Raw genomic sequence first — 21,843 nt, 5'->3', positions numbered from 1 at the left:
AACAACAAAGTTTGTTTACTAAGAGCGATCTAGTGCTCTGACGCCAGAGCTGTGCAGATAACAGGGCTGTTCAGCATCTGCTTCTAGATTAGCCATTAGTTCAGCCTTTCAATCGCTCACGCAAGAGCATGTCGTTTGCAAAACACGGTGTGCTTTTAAGAGCTTGGTTTTGATTTGTTGTGTTATCCACTTGTAAAACATGCTGCCTGACTGTTAAAGGGATAGTTCACCCAAAAATTAAAATTCCATCCTCATTTATTCACCCTGATGTTGTTCCAAATCTGTATGACTTTCCTTCCTTTGCAGAACACAACAGAAGATCATTTGCAGTGTCAATAACCAAAAAGATTCAGTGATCATTGACTGTATTTTTTTTTTTTCTAAACAGTGGAAAATTTGAGAGAGTAGTTCACTTTCAGAACAAAAATGTACAGGTAATGTACTCACCCCCTTCTCATCCAAGATGTTCATTTTTTTTTTCTTCACTCGTAAAGAAATTATGTTTTTTGAGGAAAACATTTCAGGATTTCTCTCCATATAATGGACTTGTATGGTGCCCCCGAGTTTGAACTTACAAAATGCAGTTTAAATGTAGCTTCAAAGGGCTCTTAATGATCCCAGCCCAGGAAGAAGTTATTTTCTAAAAACATTTACAATTTATATACTTTTTAACCTCAAACGCTTGTCTTGCCTAGCTCTGCGTGAACTCTGTGTATTCCAGTTCAGTTAGGGTATGTCGAAAAACCTCCATCTCATTTTCTCCTCCAACTTCAAAATTGTCCTTCATCGCTGCAGAAGTACAGACCCAGTGTTTACAAATTGAACATGCAAAGAAGATCAAACACCCTTTACAAAAAAAAGTAAAACAGCGATGTAGGGCAATTTTAAAGTTTTTTTTTTTTTTTTTTTTTTTTAGAAAATAACCGATCATTTGCTAAATAAGACCCTTCTTTCCTCGTCTGCAATAATTTAGAAGCCTTTAAAGCTGCATTTTGGAAGTTTAAACTCGGGGGCACCATAGAAGTCCATTATATGGAGAGAAATCCTGAAATGTTTTCCTCAAAAAATATAATTTCTTTACGACTGAAGAAAGAAAGACATAAACATCTGGATGACAAGAGGGTGAGTACATTATCTGTAAATCTTTGTTCTGAAAGTGAACCTCCTTTAAGGCTTTTTAAATGTTATTTATAAAGAGTTAATGAGGACAGCATTTTAATTTGGATGGACTGTCTCTTTAAAACTGTTAATAGTCTGAATCAGGTCTTAAACTGCAGGTCTTGATGCCCAATTCTGATTTGTTAACAATATCTGATTTTTTTGGGCGATTTATTTATTTGTTTTATCCACTATTAGAGTGTATGTTTAAACCTGGATAAAAACATCTGAATTGGCTATGAATGCCATTTTATGTTTAAGCCAGTTTAAACGCTGTTTGTTTGAGTTTCTTGTTTTATTTTCTCTGTTGTAGGTGTTGTTTTATTGACCGCTGTTTCTCTCGAGTCCACTTACTGCAGAAGTCTAGTAGCCTTTCTTCTCTTTGACTCATTTGTGAGTGTGCACTGAAGCTCAGATTAAATGGTAGAAAGTCTCTCAGTTGTGGAAATGTCTGGAGCTAATTGACACAATGTTTAATAACAGTGTTCCTATGCAAGGAACAACAACAAATTACGATCTTAAATCAACACTATGAAGTTTTCTTAAAACTCTGGGAAAATACTAAGACTTTCTCCAAGTGAGACTCCCAGGGAAAGTGAAAATTTATTTCCAGGGAGCTCTGAGCCCAGAGCTAAGAATGAGACAATCCAGACATTTTCATTTCAACAGTGTCAATCATCAAAAACAGCACAGAGATTCTGACCGCTGCTGTCAAACGAAAAGGCTTTAGTCAGTTATTTTAAATGAACGGGAAACTAAAGTATGACTCAATTAAAGACACTGTCGTTTGCCTACAATGATGGCAAGGCTCTTTCGCTATAACAGACAAGAAAAAACAAGAGGAGCTTTCTTGAGGTGTCAGATGTGTTGAGTTCTTTGTCTTCTTGGGTCGATGAGAAGAAAATGAACACATTAGAACATCCACACCGAGATATCAAAGGAAAACACTGTTTATTTGATTTCAGAAGAAATGCATTTGACATCTTGATGCATTTTATAAAGGTCATCATTTTCAAAATCTCTCTGAGAGATATTGCATATTGGTTTTAGCATGAAGTCACGTGGCATTCACATTCAGTCAGTAGTGCGTCTAACCGCAGTGCCACACCTCTAGGTCAGAATAAGCAGCAGCGCTGTGGTAGGGAGAAAGAGCTGCAATTTATGTCGGAGAGGTGTTATACACAGGGGGGCATTTAAACTGTAAAATATTTTGCAAGAGACCAAACAGCCAGTGGTGTGTTGCAGGCTTCTGAGAAAGCAATATCCTCTCTCTGTTTTCTGTGTATGTGTGTGTGTGTAAAATTATAGATGTATAATTGTAAATTCCATGTTTAATTTGACATTTACACAGAACATTACACCATCAGCAAGCAACTAATACTATAGTATTTAATTTTATAATTACATTCAACTTTTATTAAAATTTTTAAACATTTTCAGTTTTCTTCAAATTATAGCTAATACAATAATCAGTAACTGCTGTAATGTTGTAAAAACATTTTTCAAACTTTTTATATAGCCTATATTTAACAAAGTCTTGTAGTCTCTTTTTGTGTCAGTAATACATTTCTACATTTCCACACCATTGTTACAGGCATATTTTTCTTTTATTTGGACTTGTAAATGATTAAAAGTGGTGATGTGCATGATGTACACTACCAACAAGTTCAAAAGACTGGGGTCAGTAAGATTAAAAGTTACAGTTAAGACATTTATAATCTTACAAAGATTTCTATTTCAAATGCTGGTCTTTTAAACTGTATTAAACAAAGAATCTTAAAAAAACAATGCATCTCAGTTTTCATGAAAATATTAAGCAGATTTTTGCAAGGATGAGAGGTGGGCATTATTAAAAAAAAAACATAGTGCCTCTTTAGAGAAAATGCTTTAGAAACAAGATCATTGTGAACACAATTAGATTTTATATTATGTCATTTTTCTTTTGTTTTATTTTTGTACTGTTGATTGTACTGTTTTTTGAGAAAGGGCTGTTTCTTATGTCCCCTCTGAGAAGCAAACAACAGCCATTAGATATTCAGCCACTGTTTGTACAACTAAATGTCTTTATGTAATGTTAATGTGAAACTTTCAGACCTTCAGAAGGTGCAGTCTAATTTAATAACAGGATAGAATAATTTCTCAAATGGCCTCATTTTAGTTGAAGTAGACATCTTTCGCACTGAATGTGCTTTACCTTTGATCTCAAGGGCCAATTCAAAAATTACAAGCATGAGTTGATTTCCATCTAGAATTACTGCAGCGTGAAACTGCTGATCCAGAGTTGTTTCTACATGGCAGTCATGGTCATATTCATAATGACAGGTGAAGCAGAAGCTGATCACAGGACCAGCACTCTTCATCGCTGAATAGAGCTCAAATCCCAAAGCTTTACCGACTTCATTCGTTTCTGTGTGTTCACTTCAACAAGATCACTGATCTAGCTGTAATGAGCCTCCCGTTTTCCCAGACGAATTAGATGAAAGTGTTTTGGTTCAATTCTCTCCGCTTTATAATCAGTGCAGATTTTGTATTGTTGCTGTCATTTCAACACACCCCATAGGGAAAGAAAAAAAAAATCCTGGGTAAAATATATTTCAAATATATGATTAACATATGCCATAAATAGCACTGCAATAAAGTTTGTCAAGTTAAAAAATATACATAATTAATATTTATTTTATACCAAAATATTTGTATAAAAATATTTAAACTATATATTGCATTTACCTAAAATGCTTTGTAATTGGAAAATTAAACATTTTTGTGGGGGATATATAAAGTTTATAAGTTTATATCACACCCCTGACTTTTTCCGTGTTTAAGAGCTATAATCGGGTCTCCCGGTGCCTCTACCAACCCAGATAAGGTGAAAAAGGACAACCCAGTTACTTGGTTTTGGTAAGCGTTTCTCTGTAAACATGAAGCTGCTCAGATTTCACTCCCATCGTGACGTAGGGGATCTTATTATAATATTACCGCCCCTTAAAGGGATAGTTCACCCAAAAATGCCAAATTCTGTCATTAATTATTCAGCCTCATATAATGGCGGCTGGAGGTGACATTTGTCACTCTGTCCCCCAATTGATTAACATATATAAACATTCACATTACTAATTAATTAAGTAATTAATTAGGGGTCAAGCACCGACTGATAGAGGACAGTCTCAACATTAGCCACAGCCAATTTGGAGTCTCTAACTCAAACTCTCTAGTGCCACCCCATGTCCAAAGTTTCACAAATGTTATGCTAATAACTTTTGAACTGTAAGGCACAAAATCAAAATTATTTTTTTTCCTCAAAAGTCGAATGAACACCAAAATTAAAAAATCGTACAGTTTTTTTCATACTATTTTCAATTATTCGAAAAACATACTTTTTCAAACTCGTCCTAGATGGTTTGTCTGATTTTCTCCAAAATTGGCTCAGATCATCTTCAGACCATGCTGGCAAAAAGTTATGGAATTCAAGTTGATTAGTCAAATCGTTCTCGAATAGTGTGTAAATGAATCCTACGAAAAGTATGCAAAAATGGACATGAGCCTATATCTCTGCAACAGTTTGGCATATTGAGACCAAACTTGGTGTGTGTGATAACAAGCATAACCTGAGGCTACCTGCAATGTTTTGGTGCAGTGCCACCTAGTGGTCAGGAGATACGAAAAATGTAAATTTTTGCTTATAACTTCTCAGTGGTTTGGCCAAAAATCTCAAAACTCGTTAGATTCGGAAGAGCATGCTGAGTCGAACCATATCCAATTTTCCCATGTCAGCCATTTTGGGCGTTGGCCATTTAGAATTTTGTCATAAAATGCTATATTTTACGAATGCTTTGACATATTGTTATGAAACGGTATGTGTCTTCGGCACCATGCACTGACAGTAGTTAAAAGGTTTGGTGGCAGCACCACCTTGTGGGAAAAAGTTATATACAGTTTTTTTTTTAAATGCTAATAACTTCTGATGAAAATGGCTTATTGTAAAAAAAAATTTCATGTCAATTTTTTTTTCCATAATTATGCCATAATTGGATAAACTTCCTGTCCACCCTTTTGGTTAATGTTGAAAACCTACTTTTTCGAACTCCTCCTACACCGTTGGTCTAATGTTCACCAAATTTGACTCGGATCATCTTCAGACTATGCTGACAATAAGTTATGGATTTCGTGTTGATATATATGAAACTGTTTTCGTTTAACGCATCAACGAATTTGCTGGAAAGATGCCAAACTGCATCTGAGGCTGTATCTTTGATGTATTTTACAGATGTATTTTTGTAGAGTATCTGAGGTACAAGCTGAAAAGTCACAGCCCTGTTTTGCAAAAGAAATGCATTTGCATTTTTGCACAAAAACACAGTGGACCTTATTAATAAAATGAACATAAGACAGAATATTGGGCGTACAGTCGTTTCTACGCAAAACTTGGAATTGATCAATATGAGCAGTGGCTACGATCAAATCTCTCGTCAGGTCTGAGCTCGTGTACACAAGTTTTTTAGTTAGGCTGAATTTATGTGCAGCATAGAGAATTTCGGAGAGTTGTATAATGACAACATTTTGTTCATTTTGATTATTTTCCTGGCCGACAAACAAAGCTTTATTATTCTGTTAATGCATTTTATTTGTTTTCTTTATATCTTTACTTTCTAAATTTAACTGATCGCACAGGTGCCTCATGCACACAAATTTTGAGCAGTGAATAATTCATTTTGAATTATATCTAAAAAATATTTCCCTTATAACTTTTTAATTGATTCCTTTTTCTTTCTTTATAGGACAGTGCAACCATGCAGTTCTGTGCCAACAAATTGGACAAGAAGGACTTCTTCGGGAAATCCGATCCCTTCATGGTCTTCTACAGAAGCAATGAAGATGGCACGTAAGTGTCCTGTTAACCACACAGTTGTAAAACACATCTCCCATGTGATCCAGTTGAAATAAACACTAGCAGCAGTAAAACATATATCCCATGATACCCAGCGCCCACCCTCACCGCCGTACTGTGAGACTGGCGAAACATTTTGCTGCTCTGTGGGAAATTTATGGGCTGAAAATGACTCTGAAAATGTGTGCGTACTGAGGAACAGGAAAAGGACTTCTGTCCTGGTGTTACCCAGTGTTCTCCATCAAAGCCTCTTTATTTAAGTGACCATGGTTTCCTGTTTTCAAGTGCCATGATGTAGTTTGCCCATTTATTCTTTCAGACCAAAAATACTCAATGGAACAAAAAAGATGAGTCAGGCTGTGCTTTATAAGGTTTAGGATGTTTCAATGATGCTCTTGGGTGCTGATGAACGGGCTAATTATCAAATGTTAAATAATTGCTATTTATTTAATGATGTTACTTTAGTAACTAATTTTATAGGCAGCAGCTATTTGCACTACAGTAAGTGTAAATAGCGACAGAGGCTATTTACACTAAGGGCAAATAGCAATAGATTGGATTCTATTTACACTAAGTGAAAATAGCATATTTTCTTGGCGAGAAATGCTATTTACACTAAGTGCAAATAGCAATAGATGCTATTTACACTAAGTGAAAATAAAAAAAAATTCTTAACGATAGATGCTATTGCACTAAGTGCAAATAGCAATGGGTTCTATTTACATTAAGTGCAAATATCTATAGATTCTATTTACACTATGTTGAAATAGCAGGATTTTCTGATATTTATAATACTTAGTGATGTTTCATTAACAAATTTCAGGAGGAGCTCGCGCAGATAATTAACACGGCCAATTCATCATCAGCAATCACTACCTAATCAGCCACTCTCCCTATCCAATTACTACAGCTCCTTAAATAACCAAGCAGTCCTACCTTCAGCTATCTCTGATTCCAGCATCCCTCCCACCCCCCCTTTTTTTTTCTTTTTCTCCTGCAGAAAAGGGGGGAGCGCTATTGGGTTCGGGCCAAAGGCCGAGCTCGGACCCCTCTCCCTGGGCAGGGGGAGTGCCCCGGGCTCGGGAATGACTACCGAGCTCGGAGCCCTCTCCCGGACAGCATGCCAAACACGCTTAACTTTACGCTGTTTATTATATGCAAAAGCGAACTAGTGAATTGGGGATTTGAACCTGGATCAGTCGCATCGAAAAAAGTGAAATACGCAATTTATCCTCTGCACCACTGGAACTGACAGTTAATGGCCATCTTTTGTAGTGTTGACTATGCTAATCACACATTGGTGGGTAGACTTAGTGTAAATAGCCTCTGTCAACAAGGCGGGCTATTTGCACTTAGTGTAAATAGACACTCCAAATTTTATATTTAGGTTAAAATTTTAAATACCACTGGAGACTATATTATTTACCAGAAATATGTCATTTCTAAAGTCTAAAAAACAATGTGATTCTTATAAACTAAGTAACGCTTTGCTTGCTGATGCTGTTTTCCATATGGCTTGTCAGCTTTGATCATCATGAGATAAACAGAGCAGGTGGCTGATGTCAGTTGTATTGAAGTTTCCTCAGAAGTTCTGCAGTGCCTCCACGTCTTTGTGTTTCTGTTCCTTCTCTCAACGTAAAGGTTTACGATCTGCCACAAGACTGAGGTGGTGAAGAACACCCTCAACCCTGTTTGGCAGCCGTTCACCATTCCAGTCAGAGCTCTCTGTAATGGAGACTATGACAGGTAAGACCCCCAGACCAGCACTGGCTTTCTTACATAACACCATTAGGTCTCTCAACAAGTGATTTTTGTATGGGGTAATTCTTCAACAACATTATGTTTCAATAAATGTAATTGCTTTTATGTACTCATTATGTGAAAATTATATATAATGTGTCATTTTCAACATCACCAACAATTTTGCCACTAATATATATAATTTGTCTAAGATAAATGTAGTCGGTTGCCAAGGAGACAGCAGAAGAAGAGCTTGAGATGAAATAAGAGACATGTGATGTGTGCAACATTGGCTTATTGGAAAAATCGTGCCTCTACCTACGTACCTATACTCTACAATTCACTGCAATTTTCCAGTTGAAATAAACACAGTAAAACACTAACACATAGAAAGTTTTACCATAGTGTAATTTGTAAATTAAAACATTTTGATGTTTGCATCATATAACCACACTCCTTAAAGTGCCCCTATTATGCCATTTTAAAGGTAGTTAATATTGTTGTATAAGTCTCTTAAAACTTTAGTTTTCTCCAAAATTAGATTTAATTTTACCCCGTTTCTAAATGATTCATAAACGACTCGTGTGAAGCAGTTCGAAGAATCAGTCTCTCTAAACCCCTCCTTTCCGTGAGCCCTCACTGCTGTGATTGGTCAGATGGTGCAGTCCTGCATGATTGGTCTACCGCTTCAGCGCAAAACGAAACGCCCATTGGCATAACTGAATGACAGCTGAGGAGACCTGTCAATACATAGAAAAGATAGCCTCGATTTTACCCTATCAATTCGAGCCGGAGTCTGACGATGAAACGGTTGAAGTGGCACATCGACAAGAAACTGTTTTGCAAGCACGACTGGAGCAGGACGTTTCTCAGTGGGTGTCATATGTTAACTGTGGAAAGTGCTTGCAATTTGCTTTTGTAAGCGAACCGGGCCACACCTCTACGTTGTGAACTTCAATACTGTATAATGCATAACACTGCGTTAAGCCATCGTTTATCATTACTTAAACTAATAAGGCAGACAGACAGTCAAGCTGCATCAATCACAATTTTTAGACTACATTGCACTCACAGCTGAACAACAGAACTACAGAAACGCAAGTTAGCCGGTTACCAAGACATGAGCGGGGTTGTTACACACCATAACGTACACAAAGACGTATTTTGAACGATCGCTAGAAAATACAATCATCAATTATTAATCATACTTACAGGTAGAAGTTCAGAGGAGCAAGCCAGTCCAAATAAACTGGGCACTGATCCATTTTTTAAAACCAAGCGTTTGGTGAATCTCGCGTTGTAACGTTACTCCCCAAGATTGGAAAAGCAGTCATCAGTAAAATGACGCGAACACAACACAAGATTGGAATTGGACTGCTGAGGTGTTGAAAAAAATTAATGTTAACCACTCATTCTTGGTAGTTTCATCTTTCGGAAGGGCATATAAAACAAATTCACTCTCACAGCGCAGGACGTCTTCTTGACATGATGTAATCCACGTGAAAATGGTAGGCCTACTGTTTGTGGGTGGGCAAGTTGTTCGCGACATAGAACATGGGCGGACATTACGCAAATGTGTAGTTCGTGACGTGTGGCCGTTACAGAAAAAGATTCGAATTGCTGATGACTCGTTTAGGCGAATGTGAGCCGACTCTTTTTTTTGATAGACAAAAACTTCATTTTTAGTGCACTGTCGGCGTCACAACTTTGCAGATAGTTTATGTTCACATACAGCTACATGACACACTACATGAAATATCATATTTGAAAAGGCATAATAGGGGCACTTTAAAATAAAGGTGCTTCACGATGCCATAGAAGAACCGTTTTGTCTAAATGGTTCCATAAAGAACCTTTAACATCTGAAGAACCTTTCTGTTTCACAAAAGGTTCTTTGTGGCAAATAAGGTTCTTCAGATTATAAAAAGGTAAGCAAGAAATGGTTCTTTAAAGAACCTTTGACTGAATGGCTCTTTGAGGAACCACAAATGGTTCTTCTATGGCATCGCTTGAAAAACCTTTTAAAGCACCTTTATTTTTAAGAGTGCAGCTCTATATGGGATTCTGTTGTAGTAAACTACTGTAGTACAGCCCTGCTCTTGCAATGCAGAGTGCTCGAGTATGAGTCCAATCAAGCTGAAAGGTTTATAAAAGAAAGCTAAAATGTATTTCTATCTCACATTGCTGTAGTTTAAGAAGCACCAATATTCATACAATATGTATGATGTTTGTTTAAAACTCATAATTTTTGCAGTCACATTTTGTTTCACTGGGAGTAACACAGTATTTATAATATTCTGAATGATCTGTCTTTCATTACCGTATTGTTCAAGTTTTAGTTTAAGTTGTATTAATTTTGTTATGTGCTTTTAGTACCTCTAAAAAAGGTACTAATATGTGCCTTTTAAGTACTAATATGTACACCTTAGGTATTAATATGCACCTTTAGCGGGTTACGTAATCAGATTACTTATTTTCAAGTAACTATGCATTTACAAGAAAATATCTAAGTTTCTTTTTCAAACAAGTAACACCAGTTACTTTGTTTTCCCATCTGTTTACTGACACCTTCAGCCTGAGGCTTCTCATTTCACTTTTGGTGTGAAAGGGCCTTTACAGTTGCCAAAAATACAAAAAGTTTTTTGTTATTAAAAATAAATAAGCAACCACAGCCCAGGTGACAAAAATGATCAAAAAAGTAGCGTAATGCATTACTTTCCATAATACAAATAGTTAATTTCGTGGAGTAATGCAATATTGTAATGCATTGCTTTTAAAAGTAACTTTCCCCAACAGTAGCTGTAGTAATTTTGTTATGTGCTTTTGCCATTTTTATTAGATTTTTAAATATATTTTTTATATATATGAGCTTTAATTTGTTTATTTCAGTTTTATTTAAAGTTAACTATTTCAGTTATTTACAAGGCAATATTATTTTGTAATTTTCCTTTACATTTTTTATGATTTTTTCTCCATGTAATATTTATATTTATTTCAGTTTAACTTTAATCACCAAAAATATTTTTAATATAAAACTACCTTGTTTTGTATAATATGCCCTTGTATACATGTATTTATTTATAAGTGTTGCACACTTGAAATACGAGACTATAAACAAGTGTTATGTGAAAAATAAACAAGCCAATATGTGCCTTTTAAAAAGCTTGTTCAAGAGTGTTTGCATACAAAGATGACTGAACATCAGATATAATGATGTATAATATAACTAAAATATGTATAATATGTCAAATAAGCTCATAATAAGCTTTTACAAAACTGTAGAGATGCCGGCAGATCGTCTCCATGGTTACCACATAAAACTCAGAGGGGAACAATTGAATGCCAGTTGTGAACTTGACCCTTGCCTCCATGTATTTCCTCAAGACTGCTATAAGTATTGAAAATGAATTATATATCAGTTCAAAAAGAGATATACTGTAGAGAGAATATAGGAGTTGGTTTGACTTGTCTGAGTCACTACAGTAATACATGCTCTGCCCACCCCCTCACACATTTGACAGAGCGAGGGTCACCACCCTGTCCCGACCAATCAGACTGGGAAACCAAAACTGCGTGTCAAAAAATTATGTTCTTGCCTGTGTGTGCTCTAGCTGCTTACCCAGGGTTAATCTTTCATGACAGCCACAACGTTGCAGTACGGTGCTGAAATGTGCTCCATGCCATGCCAAATCAGAAAGTGAGGCATTTTGATGACATTTCATGGTGTCTTTATTTAAAAAAGAAGGTGTAATATTTTCATCATTAGTCAGTAGTAAAGGTTTAGGTGGAACTACCTGTTTGTTTGACTAATAGCAATAGAAACATGTTTGTAATAGTCATTATTTTAAAAAAATTCACTTTTCTGTCACTAGGGATGCAGAAAACACTTCAGGCCCTATTTTAATGTATGCAAGCTCATGGTCTAAAGTGCAAGGCGCAGGTGCACTTAGGGCGTGCCCGAATCAACTTTTGCTAGTTGAAAGGGATAGCTCACCCAAAAATGAAAATTGGATGCTTATCTGCTTACCTCCAGGGCATCCAAGATATAGTTGACTTTGTTTCTTCAGTAGAACACAAACTGAGATTTTTAACTCAAACCGTTGCAGTCTGTCAGTCATATAATGGTAGGCAATGGTTACCAAATCTTTAAGAGTAAAAAAAAAAACACACAGACAAAACTAAACTAAACCCTGCGGCTCATGATGATACATTAAGGTCTTAAGACACAACACATTCGGTCTGTGCAAGAAACTGAACAGTATTTATATCATTATTTACCTTCGATCCATTGCAATGTTCTGCTGTCATGAGTGCGTTAACATAATCTGCCATAGTAGATGCATGCACGGAAACGATTTGTAGTGCGTATGTGTCACTCATTGTTTACATAATGCATATTTGGCCTCTCAAAATTGTAATTACTTGTGCGTACCCTGATTCTGGCAACTGAACGTTCCGGTGGATCAAAGGTAAACAATGATATAAATACTGTTCAGTTTCTTGCACAGACCGATCGTTATGTGTCTTAAGACCTTAATGTATTGTCACGAGCCGCAGGGTTTCATTTGGTTTTGTTTGTGTATGTTTTTTTACTCTTAAGGATTTGGTAACCATTGACTGCCATTGTATGACTGACAGACTGCAACGGTTTGAGTTAAAAATCTTTGTTTGTGTTCTACTGAAGAAACAAAGTCACCTACATCTTGGATGCCCTGGGGGTAAGCAGATAAACATAAAGTTTTCATTTTTGGGTGAACTATCCCTTTAAGGACGGGAAAAATGGTCTAAAAGGCTTGTCCCAGTTCTGTTAATAAGTTGTGTGTTTTTTGCATTAAACCAATCAAAGTCTCATCTCCCATTCCCTTTAAGAGCCAGTTGTGCTTGCCTCATGGCGGATTCGGTATTTACACGGCAGAATTTTTAAGAATAAAGACTGAACGCTTCTCCAGAGAGCAGGTTTGGCGCCAAGGGGGGCATTTCGCAGGCCGTGCCCTCCATACCCCCACCCCCTTGTGTACCCACTTTCCGCTCCCCTCCTTGCTGAACGTGATCATTTTCAAACATCCAGAACATCGTTATCCATTATGACATGTAGACATTTATGTACACAATAATAATCTTTTACATTGTAATCCTTTCATTTTTAATATTCGGCACGCTTTTGTGCCTTTGTGTGTAATAAGCAGAGTGTATGCATGATGTGCACCTGCATATAGGCACATATGACTAACGTGCTCTTTAAATAACAAAAAAATATTGTGCCATTGACTTTAGATCAAGTTTTAATTGGTCAATGGTGCAGTCTATTTCAGTTGCCTCAAAATAGCTACGCACCAACAATGCGCCTAAACACTCCTTGTTTTCAGACCAGCACGTCCATGTGCGCACAAATGGGCACAAATACATTTTCTATTTAAACTACATGACGCAGGGCGTGAAAATGATAACTGGCAAAAGACACTTGCGTCGCGTCTGGCGCCAGGTGTATGATAGAGCCCTTCAGCTCTTGAATAAAATAGCGAACTGCAACTTAAAGGCATTGGTCATTGCAAAATAAAAATAGTCCTAATAGAGCACTGCATCATTGCTGTTTTTTTATTGACAAACCCCCAGAAATGGGTTAGCATTTAGGCACTTTAGGTTCCATCTTCCAATCGTCCTGTATTATTTATTTATTTTCTGTCAAATGCCTCAGATAAGGTCAATACAAGCTCAAGATGGCTCATACAGTCAAAATGACAGATAAGGATTATTTGTAGCACAACCTTATAATTTGAAATGATTTGTAGAAGTCCTTTTGAGTGGAACTTCCACATAAATGTCTCACATAATTTAAAATGCAGTAGGCTCATTACTAATTAGGAAAACGTTGGTTTGGGTTTGTTTGAACCAGAGTGATGCCAACTTCCAGGGTTGGCCTACAAAAAAACATCATCACTGTATCATCACTATTACCTCACTCAAAAGAAGACATTTTGAAAAATGTCTCTTAGAAGATATTTCATTTTTTTTTTTTTTTTTGCCCATACGTGTTCTATTGGACCCCATTGAGTAAATGATGACAGAATTTTTATTTTTGTGTGAATCATCCCTCTGTGCTACAAATCCTGAGATAGCCTGTTTCATTTATAAATATAAAAATGCTTGCAGCACATCTCATGCACATTTCTGTATCCAGCTGTCTGCTCTGGCTCATCATAGCGCAGAACCCTGGCACTCCACCTATCAGGCACGGCCATATCTTTGACAGGCCATACACATCATGAAAGAGCATTAACAGTGGGGAAATAAACCAGGACAGTGAGTATATATGGAACATAAATTACATGATGTTGCAGTGCCACCACAGGCGGTTGTCTCCTGGGGAACTGTGCCGATCTGTGTGAATGAAGTTCCCAAAGAGGGCGACGTCAATACATCACCCATGCCATTTATGTAGACGCTAACAAATTATAGTTCCAGAGCCTATTAAAATAGATGTCAGTGTGCATCCATTCTATTCCAAGCTTCAAAAGAGTAGATGCGAAACATCCCCCACACGTCTCCATGGTTTTATTCTGATCTCAATTAATTTGAGATGGCAATAAAATGAATCGCAGATGCTCTACTTTAGACTCGGAATAAACCTCAGGGAAGATACATGCCTCGTTTTATCTGTGAAAACCTTAAGCTGAAGTTTTTCGAAATTTCCAGAGGAATCAAATGTTCACTAGAAAACGACGACTGTCAAACAGAGTTTGAAAATGCAACTCAAAACACATGAATGTTTTATCAAGAGACTACCGCAGTTTTGCAGTAAACGCTGGTGTTGACATACGGTGTGGCTTTCCGATCCCATACGCCCGAAGCGATGAGAAACTCAGATCGTCGTTTTGGTTTGAGGTCAGTGCATGGGAATTAAAAACAGCTGTGGATTGTATCTTCAGCTTTCAATGTCTTCTGCACAGCTCCTTCCCCGCCTCCCGTCCTCGCTGTTTGGGCTCAGAGCGCAATCTATTTTCTTCTCCTCTGTTGTGAGGCTTGATAGACAGCTGCCTAGGGAGCCGTCTTGGCGGCTGCACTTTCTTACTGTCAGGGAACATGACGCCCAGGTGATAGATGCTCAGAGAGGTGCTGACTCACTACTTTGAAGATAACGAACGTCAAAGGGCGCTACCGCCCACAATTCCGTGGAGGTAGCGTGTTTTGTTGCTTCCTCGACTACAGGAGATTTTCTGATATATTGCGTTCGCGTTGCCTTAATGGTGAGGTGTGCAAAACTTCTGCCTACAAGTCAAACGGCAATGTTGAGGTGAAAAGTTTTTCAGATAGAGTTTTACTTTGTCAGTAAAGGGATGGTTCCTCCATTTGGAAGTTCTCAAAAATGAAAAAATCTGTCATCATCTAACTCATGAGAATCTATTCTCAGAGGGCGGTACCTTCTAAAATGGTACTAATATGTGCTTTTTAACTACTAATATGTACACTTTGGGTATTAATATGTAACTTTAAAGTACCAATATGCACATTTAGTGGGAAATAAGGTACAAAGGTGCACTGTTACATACAATGCGAGTTATGTAATCAGATTACTTTTTCTTTTTTTCAAATAACTACACTCTTAAAATAAAGGTGCTTTAAAAGGTTTTTTAAGCCATAGAGGAACCATTTTTGGTTCCAAAAGGTCCATTCAGTCAAAGGTTCTTTAAAGAACAATCTCTGTCTTAATTTTTTATGATCTGGAGAAACTTTTTTCGCCACAAAGAACCTTTTGTGAAACAGAAAGGTTCTTCAGATGTTAAAGGTTCTTTATGGAACCATTTAGACAAAAAAAGGTTCTTTTATGGCATCGTGAAGCATCTTTATTTTTAAGAGTGTAGTATAGTAACGCATTACATTTACAAGAAAATATCTAAGTTACTTTTTCAAACTTTTTCAAGTAACACAAGTTACTTTGTTTTCCCATCTATTTACTGACACCTCTCCTGTCCCTGTTTTGAGAGAAATTGGGAGTGAGGTCCAGAGACAGTGACACTTCCTTCAGCCTGAGGCTTATTCATTTCACTTTTGGTGTGAAAGGGCCTTTACAGTTGCCAAAAAAATAACTTTTGAGTTTTTTTGTTATTAAAAATAAATAAGCAACCGCAGCCCAGGTGACAAAAATTATCGCGAAAGTAACATAATGCATTACTTTTTATGTTTAATATTGCAATGCATTGCTTTTAAAAGTAAATTTCCCCAACACTGTAAAGGTGTACCATTTGAAAAGGTACCACCCCAGTGGCAGCTTTTTTTTTGAGAGAGAGAGAGAGTGTACAATGAAAGTCAATAGGGTCCAAAGCTGTGTTGAACCCTGTTTATGTTTCACAAAAGAAACAAAAGGCATGCAGGTTTGCAACAACATGAAAGATTTTAACTGCTCATGGTATGCTTATTCGAATTTATGGACTTCGAGGGACATATTAGCCCACTCATTTGTTTGCCCCAAGGTAAACATCAAGACAGCTCAGCAGAACTGAGCGAGCCACCCCATGACATTCATTTGTGCTTTTATTCCAGAAACACGGTGCCCTCTGGGCATTGACTCAGTGTAATCATAAGAATTATTCACTTTCTCCATAAACGGCTGTAATGATTTGTGCGGGAGTTCTGGACTGTTTGCAGACAGGAAGCAAACAGGAACAGCTTTTTTTGCCAGTCTATAGAGTTTTCTGAAATACCCCTCAGTCGTGCTAATGAACAAGCTTTAAGAAACTGTGTTTTGTCCTCATTAATATGGGGAGTAGCAAGCTGGTTTTTTTTTTTCTTCAGCAAATCTTGTTGATGTAAGCCGTTGAGCGAACACCTGCCACAGGATGCATTTCCCGACCTGTGCTGCTTTTGTTTAATTGTGACTGATGACTCAATTTAGGCCTTAACAGCGAGAGACCAATCAAAGCATGGTGAAATATGTCCAATCCAAGTCTTGCACAGGTTTCTAAATTGATTAGTTGTGGAATCCCTCTAAATCAGCACAACATAATGTTCATTATTTTCCTGGAAAAGTTTGTTTCTCTCACTATTATCTGTTGTACTTGTAAGTGTTAAATACCACTAAATGTCATCTTAACACATTGTATCTGCAATGTGTTAAGATGACATTTAGTTTTATATGCTATAATTTCATATAAATTAAGCTCATTATACAGTAAAAATGATACCCACCACTGTTTTCCTGATGCAATTATTGTTGCTATCCTTGTACAAAAAGCAGGTGGTAAACTGTTCTTGCATGTATTCTTACATTTTGTTTTTCATTTTTTGACCAAAGCAGAAGTAATTGATTGAATAATGAGGAAGAGCATTTAAATTTTTCCTAAACATCACAGTAATGTTGTATGGGAATTATGCTGTTCAAATGTGTTGGAAACATTACATAATTTGCATAATTTCTTCAGTAAATAAGGTGCTAAAACAACAAAGACAATGCATGCACATTCCTAGTGAATTCCCCCCTCAGACTGTATTGATTTGTCAAACATATCTAAGCCTTTTCTGTTTTTCAGAACAATCAAAGTGGAGGTGTATGACTGGGATCGTGATGGCAGGTAAGCTGACGACTGGCTTTTAATGTGAATATTAAAGGAAGAGTTGACGTAATATTTCCCTGTAGTGAATCTATGAATCTTCTCATGTTTTAGCCATGATTTCATCGGTGAATTCACCACCAGCTACAGAGAGTTAGCCCGAGGTCAGAGCCAGTTCAACATATATGAGGTGAGATGTCCACCACACAGAATATTTATGATAATTACATCATTATAAAGCAGACTTTCCTTTTTTATTCAGTGCATAAAACTCAAAATGTGTTACTGGATAAAAATTATGTAGCAAGTCAAATATTCCAAGCCATTCAGATACTTTTTTTTTCAGCTAACACATTAATCTCCAATGAAAGCCGCTGGACTCCTGTCTGTACTTCTAAATATTTTTATTTTCAATTTAACCCTTAAATGCATAACTGTTTCGCCAATTACTATTACATATTCGGGTCTTTAGTGACCTGGACATATATATCAAGCACAAATGAATCTCTAACTCCTGCAACAGCAAAAAAGTCTCTTGATATTTTAAGAACGATTACAGAAGAATAAAATAGAGCATATTTTGTTACCTTTTGAAACTTAGAAGGCTTCAATTTGAGTCAGAGCACACTTCTACAGTACGTTCAGGATCTGGGTCATATTCACGATCTCAAACACATTAAAACCATTCAAATCAACTCAATATTTTGTTTTATGCCTGCGATAGTTATGAGTAAAACATCACGTCATCATTGTCTATCAAACAGTGCCACCTCAATGACTAAAGGTGAATTGCATGTATTTAGTCATCAGATATTTACATATTTTTGAGCACGGAAAATATACTTACACTATTAAACACCTCGGGTCTCTGGCGACCCTATACACTTTTTTACAACAAATAATAATAAGAAGAAAAATAAGAAAAACAGACTTTTTATATATACACATATTTTTTTTTCTTGATTTATTGTTCATAACGAATAGATTGAGGAATACTAAGAAAGCTAATGCCAAACTTGAAAAAACTGAAGGAGGAAGAGGGTAGTAAATGACATCCTGGGTCGCTAAAGACCCAAGGTATGCATTTAAGGGTTAAAACTGATTCTTCAATCTGAGAGACATAGCAACAACAACAAAAAAAAAATTCTATGCACGAGTCCTGTGTTTTTCTGTTTCTAACTCTAAATTAAGATTCTTTTCATGGATATTTCACACTTCTTCTCCAGCCACCCCCATTCACATTCAGTGTTGCAGGTATCTAAAAGCCTCTTCTTTGTTTTTCTCTGGCAATTGCTTGGACAGTACAGTCATTAAAGCCCTTGGGAAGCATGCAAATGGGGATTACTATAAGAGCGTTCCTGGGATTCTGAATCATTACAGTGAATTGCCATCCCCTCTCCAAAGGATGGTATCTAATACTGCATACATTCCCAGCACTCTTACCTCGTAATGTGTTGATGCCAACACATCACCAACACATTAGAAAATATCTCATGGCAGACGAAGCAGTGATTCAGGTGGCCTGTGAAAATGTTGTTGGTAGCCGTGCAATCAGGGCTGATAAAACATTCATAGTGTCTCTTTGGGAGCTAGCAGTATGCGGTTGAGGCTTTAAACAAACATGTCGAGTTGGTTTATTGACCTTGGAATGAGTTCTGGTCTATTATTTATGGTACAGATATTCTTAGACAAAAGAGTTTGTTTTGCCTGGAGTGTTTGTAGGAAATGATGTAATTACAGTGTAATAACACAGTTATTACAGTATAATAAACATTTTATTGCACCATACATTGAAGAGTCTTTAGATTTACATCTTAATCTGCAATCTCACATCTCAGGCTTTTGTGACTCTAAAGGGGTGATGGGTCATGAGTCTACAGCGAACATGTTCAAAAACTTTTCATGTCCAGATGCTTGCATCTATCTGAGCACAAAGAGTCTATTTGAGCTATTGATTACCTTGTGTTTGGAGATGAATGGGGGACAACCAGGGGTTGCCAGTCCTTTCTTCTGTACTTCACCCCTTACAGCTAAGAGGTCACCTGGATGGTTCCACTTTCATTTGTGTGCTTTTCAGCATCATTATCTGTCTTATTCTTCCTCGCTCTGCCTTTCTTTCTTTCTTTCTTCTAGAGACAGTAATCTTGACCAAATCTGTCTTCTCTGCTCCATTTTGTCAATAAAATGGATGGACTGTTCATCATTCCTTCATGTGTCCTATCAATATATTCGTATGATGTAGGCCTAATATAGAGTAAAGAATCATTGCTCACATAGATTGGAAATGAAAGTACCACATAAAGTTAAGAGGGCAAGGCAAACTAATGCTATGGACATAACTCACAATTTTTATTTAGAGCTGAGTAGCATGTAATCTGGATTACATAATCAGATTGCAAAAATTAAGTACTTTTAATTACATTTAAATTACATTTTAAAATACTCATAATCAGACTACAGTTACTTTTTTATTGATCACATGATTACATAATATTCACACAATAGCAATGATTGATTCATAATTTATTGATTCTCCCTAATTCCTAATTCCCTTTTTCATTTTTTAAATGTTCCTTTCTAAAATAGCCTACCGCTTATATATATTCAGAAAGTCTTCCAGTTTTGTGGACATTCACACAAAGAATGCATAATTTTAAACCACACAAATTCATGTTATTTCTTATTTACATGTAATGCAGGTATTTCCAATTATTATTATTTTTTTGTCACATCTGAATATATTTGCTTCAAGTATCCTCAGATTTTAAAATAAATATTTTAATAATTGAGTATCACATTTGCATGTTCACGGTTCACTGTTGGTTAATGGTCACATGACATGCATGCTTAATTACAATGAATGGAATATATTTTTGTACTCTTTGCATTTTTATATCCATATGGTAAGAGATGATCATATTAAAATCAAAGTGATAAAGGACTTGGGTAAATATAGTAATCTAAAAATAATCAAAAAGTAGTCTGATTACATTACCTTAAATGTTTAATGTAATGAATTATGTTACTAACTACTATTTTTATCATGTTATTTGAAATTAGTAGTGGACTACAATTTCTAAGTAATCTACCCAGCTCTGTTTGTATCTCTTGATGTTCTTAATTTGGTGGTACCACTTAAAGATACAGAGAAAAAAGATATATCTGTTTTTTCTTCAATATAGAGTCGATTCAGTGGGGTCCAAAACAACACTGACACTTTTTTTTTATTCTTTTGCAATGACTTTTCGTAGTGCATGTTTTAGGTTGGTGCAATCGGATCCAACATAATAAATAAATAAATATCCAAATAACAGTGATACTTTCTTCAAAAGTGTTCATCCTTACAACCGTGATACATAACTGAAATTTTAGGGCTAAAAGCTGAGAATTCAATGTGAAATCGCATTTAAGACTTTCATTTTCAGCATTTCCCACATCTTCCGCAGGTGGTGGCGTCTTCCAAGAAAATATAATTGATTTGTTTTCGAGGCACTGTCCTGTGAGAGGAAAGGCTGTTTGTTATCTGTTTAATGAATCTAAATCTCACTTCCACCCAGTCTCTGTCTGAACTTATTTTGATTTCTGATTTGTTTTCCAATGGCTCTTAGGTGGTGAATCCAAAGAAGAAGATGAAGAAGAAGAAATATGTAAATTCAGGCACGGTGAGTGGTGGCTCAGAGATAACCTGAAACAAATTTCACCAATGTGAGCGTGTATGTGCATGTGTATCAGAGCACACGCTCAAACACGCATGTATGCGCACACAGACAAAGCCTTTAATTACAGCGGTTTCCTGTGTTCAATTATGTGATGGGAAAGGGAACGACATGCACAGTAGCTTTCAAATGTCTTCCCGCATTAATGAGTATCCCTTTTACACCCGTGCTAATTAAAACAAGTGCTAAAAACAAGAGAGAGCTTTGCTTCGTAGCTGCTCAGAAACGCAGTTTTCCTTTGACGGGTCTTCATAAAGCATTCTGTTTCAGCGCTTGTGCGTGTGGCTCGTTGTAATCAACAAATAGTGGAAGCTGACGCTTAAATAGGGAAAATAGCCCAACCAAGACGAACACATTAAACCAAATGTCACGCCACTGTGAACATCTGTATACGTGTGTGCGTAAGAGAAAGGGAGTGTGGGTGGATAGAGATCATGGAAGTGAATATGAAAGCAGGAATTTGTAGCACAGCAGAGATAATCTGATATGAGCATCATGCTTTGATTGATGGCTGTGCCAAAGTCGCCTTATTGCTCTACATTACGAGATCAGCCTGAGAACGTTGCTTCCCAGAGGGTCCGACACTCCGCCCGCATCGTTCACTGCCTCATCTGAAACAAGCTGTATTAGAACGATTTCTAACATGACTGAAACACATCATGTGGCATCATATTGTTGTCTTTGTTGTTTTGTTGTAGATTCAGTTGTCTCTTTTGATCTGTTTTTGATGCAGGTGACACTGCTGTCGTTCTCAGTGGAATCAGAGTCGACTTTCCTCGATTTCATCAAAGGCGGGTGA

General features: G+C 36.7%; 1 protein-coding gene across 1 annotated transcript in view; it reads left to right on the top strand.

Annotated features, from left to right (window-relative positions):
• Window positions 1-21,843, top strand: part of cpne5b (copine Vb) — a 177,738-nt gene that overhangs the window by 112,409 nt on the left and 43,486 nt on the right. Inside the window, exons 8-13 of the mRNA XM_073825851.1 lie at window positions 5,934-6,037; window positions 7,685-7,789; window positions 17,308-17,349; window positions 17,443-17,518; window positions 20,937-20,990; window positions 21,778-21,839. Coding sequence (XP_073681952.1) covers window positions 5,934-6,037; window positions 7,685-7,789; window positions 17,308-17,349; window positions 17,443-17,518; window positions 20,937-20,990; window positions 21,778-21,839 — 443 coding nt within the window. The remainder of the gene's footprint in view (window positions 1-5,933; window positions 6,038-7,684; window positions 7,790-17,307; window positions 17,350-17,442; window positions 17,519-20,936; window positions 20,991-21,777; window positions 21,840-21,843) is intronic.

This window comes from Garra rufa, chromosome 20 (assembly GCF_049309525.1).
Source record: "Garra rufa chromosome 20, GarRuf1.0, whole genome shotgun sequence".
NCBI classification, from domain to species: Eukaryota; Metazoa; Chordata; class Actinopteri; order Cypriniformes; family Cyprinidae; genus Garra; species Garra rufa.
Note: the sequence above shows the minus strand (reverse complement) of the source record. Positions and strands in the feature narration are given on the sequence as shown.